Source organism: Anabas testudineus, chromosome 16, assembly GCF_900324465.2.
Source record: "Anabas testudineus chromosome 16, fAnaTes1.2, whole genome shotgun sequence".
In the NCBI taxonomy this organism is placed as follows: Eukaryota; Metazoa; Chordata; class Actinopteri; order Anabantiformes; family Anabantidae; genus Anabas; species Anabas testudineus.
Genome location: NC_046625.1, coordinates 24,289,743 through 24,301,680, shown reverse-complemented (window position 1 = coordinate 24,301,680; position 11,938 = coordinate 24,289,743). Strand labels below are relative to the sequence as shown.

Sequence of the window (11,938 nt, the reverse complement as noted above, 5' to 3'; positions counted from 1 at the left end):
TTACACTTTTTGTTGTGGTCTCAGCCCAGCTTTTTCCAAAGTGTTTTGCACCTTCTTCAGGCGTTGGTCGGGTTCGGCAGACATTTTTCCATAGATGATTATGTCATGCATAAAGGCTGCTACACCTTCATGGTCTTTGAGAAGGTTGTTCATCTCTCTCTGGAAGATCTCTGGAGCACTGGAGATCCCAAACGGAAGGCGATTGAAGTAATATCTCCCAAACGGTGTTATAAACGTGGTTAGTTTGGCGCTGTCTTTGTCTAGAGGAATTTGCCAAAAGCCTTTGTTGCAGCATCTAGCAGGGAAAACATGCTTGAACCAGAAAGCCTAGGAAGCACATCATCCAGTGTGGGAAGAATGCATTTTTCTCGCTCAACAGCTTCATTGAGACGATTAAGTCCCACACGGATTCTCACTTTACCATTTTTCCTTGGAACAGGAACCATTGGGGCACACCAGTCAGTCGATTTTGTTATCTGTGATCATGCCACACTTTTCCATCCTTTTCAGTTCCTCTTTCACTTTGGGAAGTAGGGGTCCTGAAACCCGTTGAGCTGTTGTGATGGAATACGGTGTTGCACCTTCTTTAAGTTTTATTTTAACAGGGTTTGTTTTTAGAAGACCAACTGAGCTGTCGTTGGCATCTGACTCATTTTCCAGCCTTCAGATTAGACCTCTGACACTTCCCTGCTTAACAGGCTGTTAACTGTGTGTGACCATCGACAACGTGAATGGTAAAGCAATATTCAGTGTCTTTATAACGTGTAAATGTTCTGAACTTGCCTTTATTTGTCAATTTCCCTCCTGGACATTCCAGGGAAATGTGTGAAGATTCTAGTCTAGGCTTTGTCTGCAGTGCTTCATATGTGTTTCTGGAAATGATGCTTGTGTCAGCTCCGCTGTCTATTTTAAACTCAACGTCAATGTCCTGGATCCTTAATGTTACAGGCCAGGGTGTGGTGGAATCGTGTATTGTTACAGCCCCTAAGAAAAATATCTCTTGATTATATGGCCTTGTGAACACCTCTCTTACAGCAGATGTCCTGCATATTATAGCATCGTCTTTTCCTGCACTTTCGGCACTCTGCGCTCCTAGTGGGGCAAACATCACTTCCCTCATGCTGCTTACCACATATGGTGCACTGTCCTTTAAAGTGATTCCATGTGCCTGAATGTTGTTGCTTGTACTGTCCTGCACTTAATCGGTCTCCCCGGATCACCTTTTCTGTATTAAAGCCGTTTCTGTGATAAACCTTTGACTAGTCTGTCTCTAATGTTTTCGTTCTTTACAGCTCCAAAGTCACATTTCTTCGCTAGCTCGTGTAGAGTCTGTGTGTTTTCCTCCGCGGTCTCGCCGTGCATCTGTGTGCGTTGGTGAAACTTTGCTCGCTCATGAATCACATTGACTTTAGGCACAAAATATTTGTCCAGTTTGTCGAGCACTATTTCAAAGTTGTTCTCATCCCTGTCAGCATCATACACAAACGTCTTGATGATGTGTTCTGCTTTGCTGCCTAGCGAGTAGAGTAGAGTACACACCTGCACTTCTCATTCCTCCTTATCCAGCTAAGTTGCGATCCTGTACCTGTGGAACTGAGTTTTCCAATCAGGCCAGAGCTCCGGGAGGCTGAAGTCAAACTTGTCCGGCGGTGGGAACTTTGCCATGGTTAGCTTCTGACACCATGTAATATAATAACCACTCCTGGCTTATCGCAATGAGGAACTTTATTAACTGTGCTGCTAACAGTACTGAAGTGGCTGCTGGACTGACAAGCACGGATACCTCCGCTTACACACTGACATGCACATACACCTGACACCAAATCACTCCGCTGTATTAACCAGTACCTCCTGAACGCCTGACATTACACTCTCTATAGTGACCATGCAACAGAAACAAACTCTGGACCCCACCAGCTTATTTGTTATCAGACCCCAGTCCGCCATCTTTTGTTCACCTTATTCCTTGATTTCCTACTTCCTGCAATATTTGAGCGTCCACTTCAATGCTCACCTACAAGGAGATATTAATACTGACTTATTAATATTCAATTTGATTCGATTCAATTCAATTCAGTTTTATTTGTATAGTGCTACTTCACAACAGAAGTTATCTCAAGGCACTTTACAGAGCAAGGTTTAAGACCTTACAGAGAATAATTATACAAAAAATGATACAGAAAACCCAATAATCCCATTTGAGCAAGCCTTAGGCAACAGTGGAGAGGCAAAACTCCCTTTAGAGGAAGAAACCTCCAGAAGAACCAGGCTCATAATGGGCAGCCATCTGCCTCGACCGGTTGGGGTCAAAAACAACAACAAGCAGCAAGAACATTGATGTACAGCATTCAGAGAAGCGTAAGCCTGAAATTACTTTTTTGGACAGATTCCTTTTTACTTTATGCATGTACACCTTAAACAATATTCCAAGGAAAGGAAGGCAGAGCCATTCTCCTCCTTACTCCTCTCTTGTGAAATCAGCTCCCCGTTCAGGTTTGGAAGGCAGACACCCTCTTTGCTTTTAAGACTTGGCTTAAAACTTTCCTTTTTTGATAAAGCCTTTAGTTAGAGCTGTCTCAGGTGACTCTGATCCATCTGTTAGTTACACTGTTATATACTGGATCTGCTGGGGGACCTGCCTTGATACACTGAACTCTTCTACACTCATATGCCCTCATTGCATGTCAATAACCTTGTGTCTTTTTGTGTGGTAGCTTGAATGTTGCAAGAACATTTTAAAACTTGAAACTTGAAGTAGTTTTAGAATCATGACAGCATCTACTGTAGAAGCTGTTTCTGGAGCAACAGATGAGATGGCCTAAGGCATAATCTATCATTCACTTACAATGCAGTTTGTGTTTCCCAGTTTAAATTTTATCTCAGGTGGTCTCAATAAAAAGCCAGGTCGTACAACAGCCATCAGTGTTGACAACCAGTGACCATCACATTGTTAATAATTTAATGACATTGACAGACATTCAAAAGAGAGTTGACATCTGCTGCAACTCAACAGCAATTTGTGGAATGTAACTATGATATTTTTTATGTACAAACATTAGGCATAAGCCAGTCTACTGGAGCCTTCCAATAACTAACTGGACTCCATTAACTGTTAGACTGAACTGCCTGCTGCCTAACACATAGCATGTGATCACCCAATATGAGGATGGGTTCCCTGTTAAGTCTGGTTCCTCTCAAGGTTTCTTCCTGTTGCCTTCTCAGGGAGTTTTTCCTTGCCACCGTCGCCCTCGGCTTGCTCATCAGGGACAATCTGATTATTATAATTCATACACATTCACTGTTCATGAACTCTCCATAGTTACTTTGGTTGTGTAAAGCTGCTTTGCGACAATGTGAATTGTAAAATGCGCTATACAAGTTAAATTGAATTGAATTGAATCCAAGAAACCACTGATGTTTGACATACATAGAACAAGTTACCCAGGGACAACAACAGTTGACAGCAGCATTCTGATTGCTATGAAGCAAGCAACAAAACAATACCATCAGTGACAGTAACCCCAATGTCTTTAGTGTACTAACTAACTGTATGCCTTTTCTTATGATACTCCTATTTATGGGTTTAACTTTTTCTCTGAGGTGCTATATTGTACTGCACTGTGTCATCTTTGTTCACAGGAAAAATTTTTTACCAAGTTCCTTCCCCATCTTCAAACTTCCTGTATTGCACATGGAATGGCACAGTTTAGAGTGTGTTAGTAGTGCCAGTACAGCAACCCCCCCCCCCCCCAGAGTTTATTTGTAGATGTCAGAGATGTTTTCCATGGTCACCTCAAAGTACATGTGATTCCCACACAGCTATTAGATCATAGCCTGGGTCTCTTGCAATAAACAACCTAAGGAGGTCAATCAAAGATTGACCACACTGTGGTGCACTGGTACTGGGGAGGGTATGGAAGTGGGGGGGTCTGAAGTGGGCAACACACAGCGGAGTGGCTGCATAGAAATTAGTTGAGAAAGAAAAATCCCAGATCTATAATGGCCATCTGAGCAATAATACTAGAGTTTGCAGTAACAGTTACAATCCAGTCCATATGTGGTGTTTATTTTAATGAGAAGTCACGTCAGAATGATGCAAACAATAACATCATTAGTGGAAATTCAATGAGACTTTGCAATTGAGCAGAAAAACTGAAAAACAAAGTGACTTTCCACAATAAAAAGATTAGACCTTTTGTTAGACTTAAATTAAAATTAAAATATTTTAACATCTGTGATGCAGCAGAGCTCAACACAAACATTATTCAGTATAATTTGCCATTACTTTCTGATGGATTGTGGCTCCGTGTGAGGGACACTTAATAATCATGAAAAATGAATGTTCAGGAACCTGCAGAAGTATTCATTTTGGGAATGTTCATATGAATCCTTTTACTGAGTGATGGCATTGGAATAATTCAGATAGCCAGCTGACTTTATTCTTTAGGCACATAATGTTGCTGAACCTAGACCTAACCAACTGCGGCATCCCCAAATCATAGCACTACCCCCACAGGCTTGTATGGTAGGCACTGAGATGATTGGTGCATCACTTTATACGCCTCTCTTTTTACACTGATGTGTTTTTTTGGTGGCTTAACTCCCCAGGATCTTCCACCTGCACAGCTAGCCATGCCCTCAGGTAAGCTGAGTGCTGGAATTTGCTGGGTTCCTCTGAAGCCCTGGGGGCCTTGGACTGGGTGACAAAAAGGTAGCTTATGGGTTCCGTGTCAGGTGCTGACTGGGCTCTTAGCTGGACCCAAATAGTTTGGGCCTATCCTGGGGTCAGAGTGATGGGTGTCCTGTGGTCAGCAGGTCAGTGCTGACTGGACATGGACCAGTTTAGGAAGGAGCAGTAAGTGACCGAGTAGCAGAGCCACGACCAGCAGCAAAACTCACTGCAGGGGATAAAGAAGGAGGCTGAGCAGGGCTGGGCCTAGTAGGCTTTGTATTTTCAAGGGATTGGCGAAACTGGAGTGAGGCGCCCACCAGTAGCAGGCAACCTCTATAGCGAATTCTGGATTTTGCTTCCAAAAAATAGCCAAAGAGCCTAAAAACTCTGGGTCTGCAAAATACAGCTACCTTGTGATACCAAAATTCTTCTCAGTTTATTATAAAAGAATTGTAGAATGATACAGGTATCAGACAGTATCAGACAGAGTTCCCACAACTCCTTTTTAAGGAGTTGTTGGAACATCCTATTATTATTACAATAGTCCAGTCTGGAACAAATGCACAGAATAGTTTTTCAGCATGAATTTGAGACAGAATGCTTCTAATTATAGAAATATTCCTTCAAGAAATATAATGTGCCTAATATGATAACACAAAAAACAATTCTGATCTTTTTTCCTTTTTATTGAGAACAACCATAAAAACCATAAATACCTGAAAACATAAATTCAAATAATAACCTCCAAAAAGCTAATTGGAGTCAGGCATTAGCATTCCTAGAAGACAATTATTTTGAGAGTGTAATTTAAAGCTACTTTAACTGACAAAAACCACTTGACCTTTTTGAGTTTGTTCGGTACAAGAAGAAGATACTTAGCGAGTATGAGCCAAAACACGCCAAAAAAGCTTTCAGAGAGTCTATGATCAAAAATCTTTCATTTACATAAAGGGTTACAAAGTGTTGTCAAAGACTTTAGAAATTCACCAGTCTACAGTTAAGCAAACATTTTACAAATGGAGACACTTTGGTAAATGGTCTGCACTTATATAGCACTTTTCTACCTAGCTGGTACTCAAAGTGCTTTACACTGCGTCCCATTCACACACACACACCGATGGCAGAGCTGCTATGCAGCTGACCTGACTCACCGGGGGAAACTTGGGGTTCAGTATCTTGCCCAAGGACACTTTGGCATTTGACGTGGCAGCCGGGAATCGAACCACCAATCCTGCGATTAGCAGTCAACTGCTCTACCTATTGAGCCACAGCCACCCCACTTTGGGACTGTGGTTACTCTTCCAATAAGTGGTAGAGTAAGTGGTTGGCTGGCCAGTCAAAATGACCCCAAGAGCACAACAAACGCTCATCAGTGAGGTAAAGAAACAACCCCGAGTGACAGCCAAAGATTTTGAGACATCATTGGAACTGGCTAACATCTGTGTTCATGAGTCGGTAAAACATTGAACTAGCAGGGTGTCTATAGCTTGACACCACAAAGGAAGCTTCTGTTTACTAAAAAGAACATTGCTGAGCACATTGACACTCCACAGCAGTATTGGCGAAATGTTTTGTGGACTGATGAAACTAAGATTGAAGTACTTGGAAAGAACCCACAACACTACATGTGGCATAAAAAGGGCACTGCATATCATTATCAACCAGTTATTATTAGAGTTCACATAGTTTTTCCACTAGCATTATGAAATGTATTGTTGTTCTCATTAAGATATAAAAGATCAGCATTTTTTGTGTTAATATTTAGGCACATTATATATGTTAATACTCTTGACTTAATGAAGATCAGATTACATTTTAAGACAAATTAATGCAGAAAAATATGAAATTCCAAAAGGTTTGCATACATTTTCTTGCCACTGTAGAGAGAAAAGAATCAGACCAAGCACAGAACAGACAGGATCATTAACATTATGACCAAATGTTTAAAAAAAAACTAACAAAAAAAACCCCATGAAAAACAACATTATAAACAATATAAATAAAAGAACATCCAAAATGGCAGATAAAAACAAACTAGCTTAACTGAATTAAATAGAACACAAAACTGATGTGAACTGCATAACTTTGCTGTAGAGGATGAAGGAATAAAAATAAGAGTTCATTTGTACACTTTCGGGAGCAATGTATGTATGTTTATTCCTTAATTTTTCTTTGGAAGTGTACTAGTTATTTGGAAAACCATAAAATAACTACTGACTCTGTTTTCTTTTCAGTTAGACGTATGAAGTCAGACAGATGCAGTGAAAGTCAAGATCATGGTCCAAGAAGTTTAGTTAAAGACCATTTTAGTCAGGATTCCTCACAGGCTACTACAAAACACTGTTGCTGAATTAGTACATTTACATTTACATTTACATTCAGTCCCTTAGCAGACACTTTTATCCAAAGCGACTTACAAGTGAGGAACAAGGCAAGCAAACAAAATCTTAGTCAACAAGAAACAACATCAAAGCAAAGTGCTATCGAAAAAGTGTTACTGTTTCAAGAGATGTGAGAATGAAAGGGCAGAATTTATTTATTTTTTTTTTGTGTGTGCAAAGAAAGAGTTCTGTTTTCAGCAGTTTTTTAAAGATTGCAAGTGAGGTGGCTGAGCGTGCATAGATAGGCAGCTCATTCCACCATCGTGGGATCACTGAGCTGAACAATTTTCCTTGGTGTCGACTGTGTGGTGCTGGTACCACCAGACGACGTTCCCTGGTTGAGCGCATTGGACGGGAGGGGATGTAGACCTGAACAATTGAATTGAGATAAGATGGAGCTGTTAACCACTCTGTAGGCAAGAGACAGAGCTTTGAACTTGATCCTTGCAGCCACAGGAAGCCAGTGCAAAGATCTGAAGAGCGGTGTGACATGAGACCTTTTTGGTTGATTAAAAATGAGGCGTGCTGCCGCATTTTGGATCATCTGGAGGGGTTTGGTCGTGGATGCCGGTAAACCCATCAGTAGTGCATTGCAGTAATCCAGGCGAGATAAGATCAACGCCTGTACAATGAGTTGGGTTGTGTACTCCGTCAGACAGGGTCTGATCTTTCTGATATTGTGGAGGGCATATCTACACGACCTAGCGACTGTGGCGATGTGATCTGTGGAGGTCAGCTGGTCATCAATGATGACCCCCAGGTTTCTGGCTGACTTAGTAGGGACAATCACCGCAGATCCAATGTTAATGCTGATGTTGTGTTGAGTTGAGGGTCTGGCAGGGAAGACTAGAAGTTCAGTTTTGGGTATGTTGAGTTGAAGGTGTCTTTTTCTCATCCAGGCAGAGATGTCAGAGAGACAGGCAGAGATGCGAGATGAGACAGTTGAGTCATCCGGCGGAAAAGGAATAGCTGTGTGTCAACTGCATAGCAGTGATAAGAAAAGCCATGAGAATGGATGATAGAGCCTAGAGAAGAAGTATAGATTGAAAAAAGAAGAGGACCAAGGACTGAGCCCTGCGGTACACCGGTGGAGAGGTTATGAGAGTCAGAGACACGCCCCTGCCAGGATACCTTAAAGGTTCGTTCGGACAAGTATGACCGAAGCCAGGCTAGAGCTGATCCAGAGATGCCCAGGTCTGAGAGTGCCATCATGACAATCTGATGGTTCACAGTGTCAAAGGCTGCAGATAGATCCAATAGAATAAGGACAGAAGATTTACCTGCAGCTTTTGCCACCCGTAGGGATTCCACAACAGTCAGAAGTGCCGTCTCTGTGGAGTGACCACTCTTGAAGCCAGACTGATTGACATCAAGGAGGTTGTTCCGGGAAAGAAAGTCAGAGAGTTGATTGAAGGCTGCACGTTCCAGAGTCTTGGCCAGGAATGAAAGAAGAGAGACCAGTCTGTAGTTCTCCACAAGGGAGGGCTCCAGAGAAGGCTTCTTCAACAATGGAGTAATCAGGGCCTGCTTGAATGAGGTGGGAAAGGTGCCTGTTGTGAGAGAGGTATTGATGATCTGTGTAATGGCTGGTATTAGTGTTGGTGCGATAGCTTGAAGAAGAGTAGAGGGGATCGGATCCAGAGAGCAGGTGGTCGGGCGATTGGAGAGGAGGAGAGTGGATACATCGTCCTCTGACAGTGTTGAAAAAGTGAAGTGAGATGCATCGTCAGGTTTAGTAAGCAAGTGAGTATGTGGTTTTAAAGCTCTGTCTGTCATGTTTTAGCTTATTCTGTTTGTACAAAGATGAAATGCACAAACCCTAACCAAACAAATCCAGAACCAGATGTACAACAAAGATTAATATTTTGTGCTGGTGAAAAAGTACATCCAATAAAAAAATACCTCCTACCTAGGTTTTCCAGGAGTACTGTGTCCAATGCTACTGTTACAGAGAATACAACTGCACATCCTGGTCTGGTGTTCTTCGCCTAGCTGTTACATCAATACAAATGGGCTGCCATGTTACTTATTTTCAATTATTATCTTTTGTTTGCAGACCTCCACTAACACAATGTCACCACTCAGCTTGTATAACATTGCCTGTTCAAATTCATTACAGGATAGAAATCTCACATTGATGCATCAGAGTATTGTGATAAACATTATAATTATGACCTTGGAACATTTTTATATGACTTTATCGGATTTCAGTAAAAGTTGGTACAAATTAGGTATGTGTGTTCCTTTCAGATGGCTTGACTTCTTTTATAAATGTTCATTACTGCTCAGTCCAGCAGTCACCATTTTCATTTTAGCTAAAATTAAGCATTTCTGTCTTACAGCAGGTATAACCCTTGTCCAGTTTATACAAGGAGTGGGTGATGAGGATGCCACCCGGATCTTACTCTACTAACTCCCTGGAAACCACCAGAAGTATGTTGGCGTGGTTCCTGCACATCTAGCCAGAACTCAGAACTCACCTTGCTCTATAAGAATCTTAATAAAAACCACAACACCAACCAGTCACAGCACAGTATGGGAAGAGGGGCGAAGGTCATTAACCAGGAGGAGTTGACAGCCAGAAGACATTCATAAAGGACATCCAACATCTACCACCAGAGACCTCTCATCTCACAGCAAACTCATTTTATACCATTATTACTAGAGTTGTGTAGGATGCATATTATTCCCTCCTAACTATTATTTTAGTACAACTTTTAATCATTACTGATTCAGTCATACATGTGACATATGTTGTATGATTTTATCTTCTATGAAAGCACCTTAATTAATTCAGGTTTATGCACATTCTGTTTTTATTTGGTCCCATGATTTCTTTGTCTGCATGTTGGTAACAAAAGATATTCTATGTGGTGTTTTCAAAGTTGTGATGGAGAGCACTGTCAAAAATTAGGTGGGTTTTCAGCTAGGTAACTGTTCATCAGGGCTGGAAAGCATTTGGGTAAAATGTTAAATACCTATTAAACCTTTTCACTCATCTCTATTTCTCTAAGATACTCTGCTGTCAGTTAATTAGTTGCATCTAGCTAAAGTCACTCACCCCATCTTCTATGAAGGTGGTAATTGTTCAGTGTATTGGAAGCTTCAAATAGTTGTCATTTTAATAATGATATTTAGGTCATATTAATTTTTACTGACAGTTAAAATGGGTGACTAACTGTTATAAGGTGAGTTTAATAAAAATAATTCAGACAATATTTGACCAGAGACATGGCTTGTTAAATACAAATACAATTATCTCATTAAGTATTTATTTATAAATAATTACTTTAACGTACTTTTTAACAATATAATTATAATGAATTATGAAACAAACACAGAATAAGGAAATTTATATAGTTTAGTTTATTTCATTATTCCAAAAGTTAACAATATTTTTAATATTCATCATAATTAACTTTTAGAAACATACACTGTAAAAATAAATCACAAGCTTCTCTTTAAACAATATCAAGGATTTTCAGATAGATATACTGTAAGTATGTACAACAATAATCTAATAAATGATAAAGCTCTTATGTTATTTACACACAGCCTCTACATGCAGCCCATGGTTTAAATGACCAAATTGTACTTTGGAGTTATATTAGATCAAGAAGTGTTTTGAGTGAGCTTTACAGTGAAATACATTAAGTTCTGTGACATTTAGATTTTAGTCATATCTTTACTAGTGTCTCCAAGTTTGATTCCAAATTTAATTCTGAGAAGTGGAGAAATGATTCTGACTCAGTGTCACAAAAACATGCTATTGAAACTCTGATCATTTTAACATCTGACAGACTAGATGGCAGTTTTATGTGTTACTTATTGCAAGACTCATTTTATAAACTTTTCTTGCTTGAATATATAACTAAGGAATAAGTTAATAACAACATGCATTACATGCAACATGCAAGACATGATTCTCTAATTCCTCTGATTACTCCTTACTTCAGAAAAGACAGAGGTTATTTTATTTGGTCCTAAAAACCTCAGAGACAATAATCTAAGTCTAGTCTAATCATATTCTTACTCTAGATGACATAGCATTGGCGTCAAGTAATACTGTGAGGAATCTCAGAGTTGTCTTTGACCAGGATATCTACTTTAGATCTTTAGAGCACTATCTTCATCCACCTAAGAAATATTGCTAAATTTGGAGCATCCTGTCTCAAAGTGATTTTACTTCTAGACTGGACTATTCTTATTTATGATAAATAGGATGTTCCAATAAAACTCCGGTCTCCAGTTAATCCAAAATGCTGCACCCAGAGTTCTTACTGGAATTGGCAAGAGAGATCATATTTCTCCTACATTAGCTTCTCTCCCTTGGCTCTCCCTTGAAATCCTTCTCCTCACATTTAAATATAACCACCTGCGCAGCAACAACTAGTATGAAGATTTCCAGTCAGGATTTAGAGTACATCATAGCACAGAAACAGCACTGGTAAAGGTCACTAATGATCTACTATTTAGCATCAGACAATGGATTTCTCTCTATACTCGTCTTGTTAGATCTTAGTGCTGCATTCGACACTATAGATCACAACATTTTATTACACAGACTGGAACATGTCATTTGGATTAAAGGAACAGCACTAGAGTGGTTTAAATTGTATCTATCAGATAGATTTCAGTTTGTACATGTTAATGATGAATCTTCCATGCACAGCAAAGTTAGCTATGCTTGGACCGATTCTTTTCACTTTATATATGTCCCCCTTAGGCAATATTATTAGGAAACACTCTATAAATTTCCATTGTTATGCAGATGATACCCAGCTATACTTATCTATGAAACCAGAAGAAACTAATCAATTAGTCAAACTTCAAGCATGCTTAAAAGACGCAAAGGCTTGGATGTCCTCCAATTTCCTTCTCCTAA

The 11,938-nt window shown here is 40.0% G+C and overlaps 1 protein-coding gene across 1 annotated transcript; it reads right to left on the bottom strand.

Moving 5' to 3' along the window:
- On the bottom strand, positions 1-1,665 carry LOC117152964 (RNA-directed DNA polymerase homolog). Its single transcript, XM_033326387.1, has 2 exons — positions 1,586-1,665; positions 1-295 (listed from the first exon to the last, which is right to left on the bottom strand). Exons 1-2 carry the CDS (start codon positions 1,663-1,665, stop codon positions 1-3), a joined length of 375 nt encoding a protein of 124 aa, XP_033182278.1.
- Between the last annotated feature and the right edge of the window lie 10,273 nt (positions 1,666-11,938).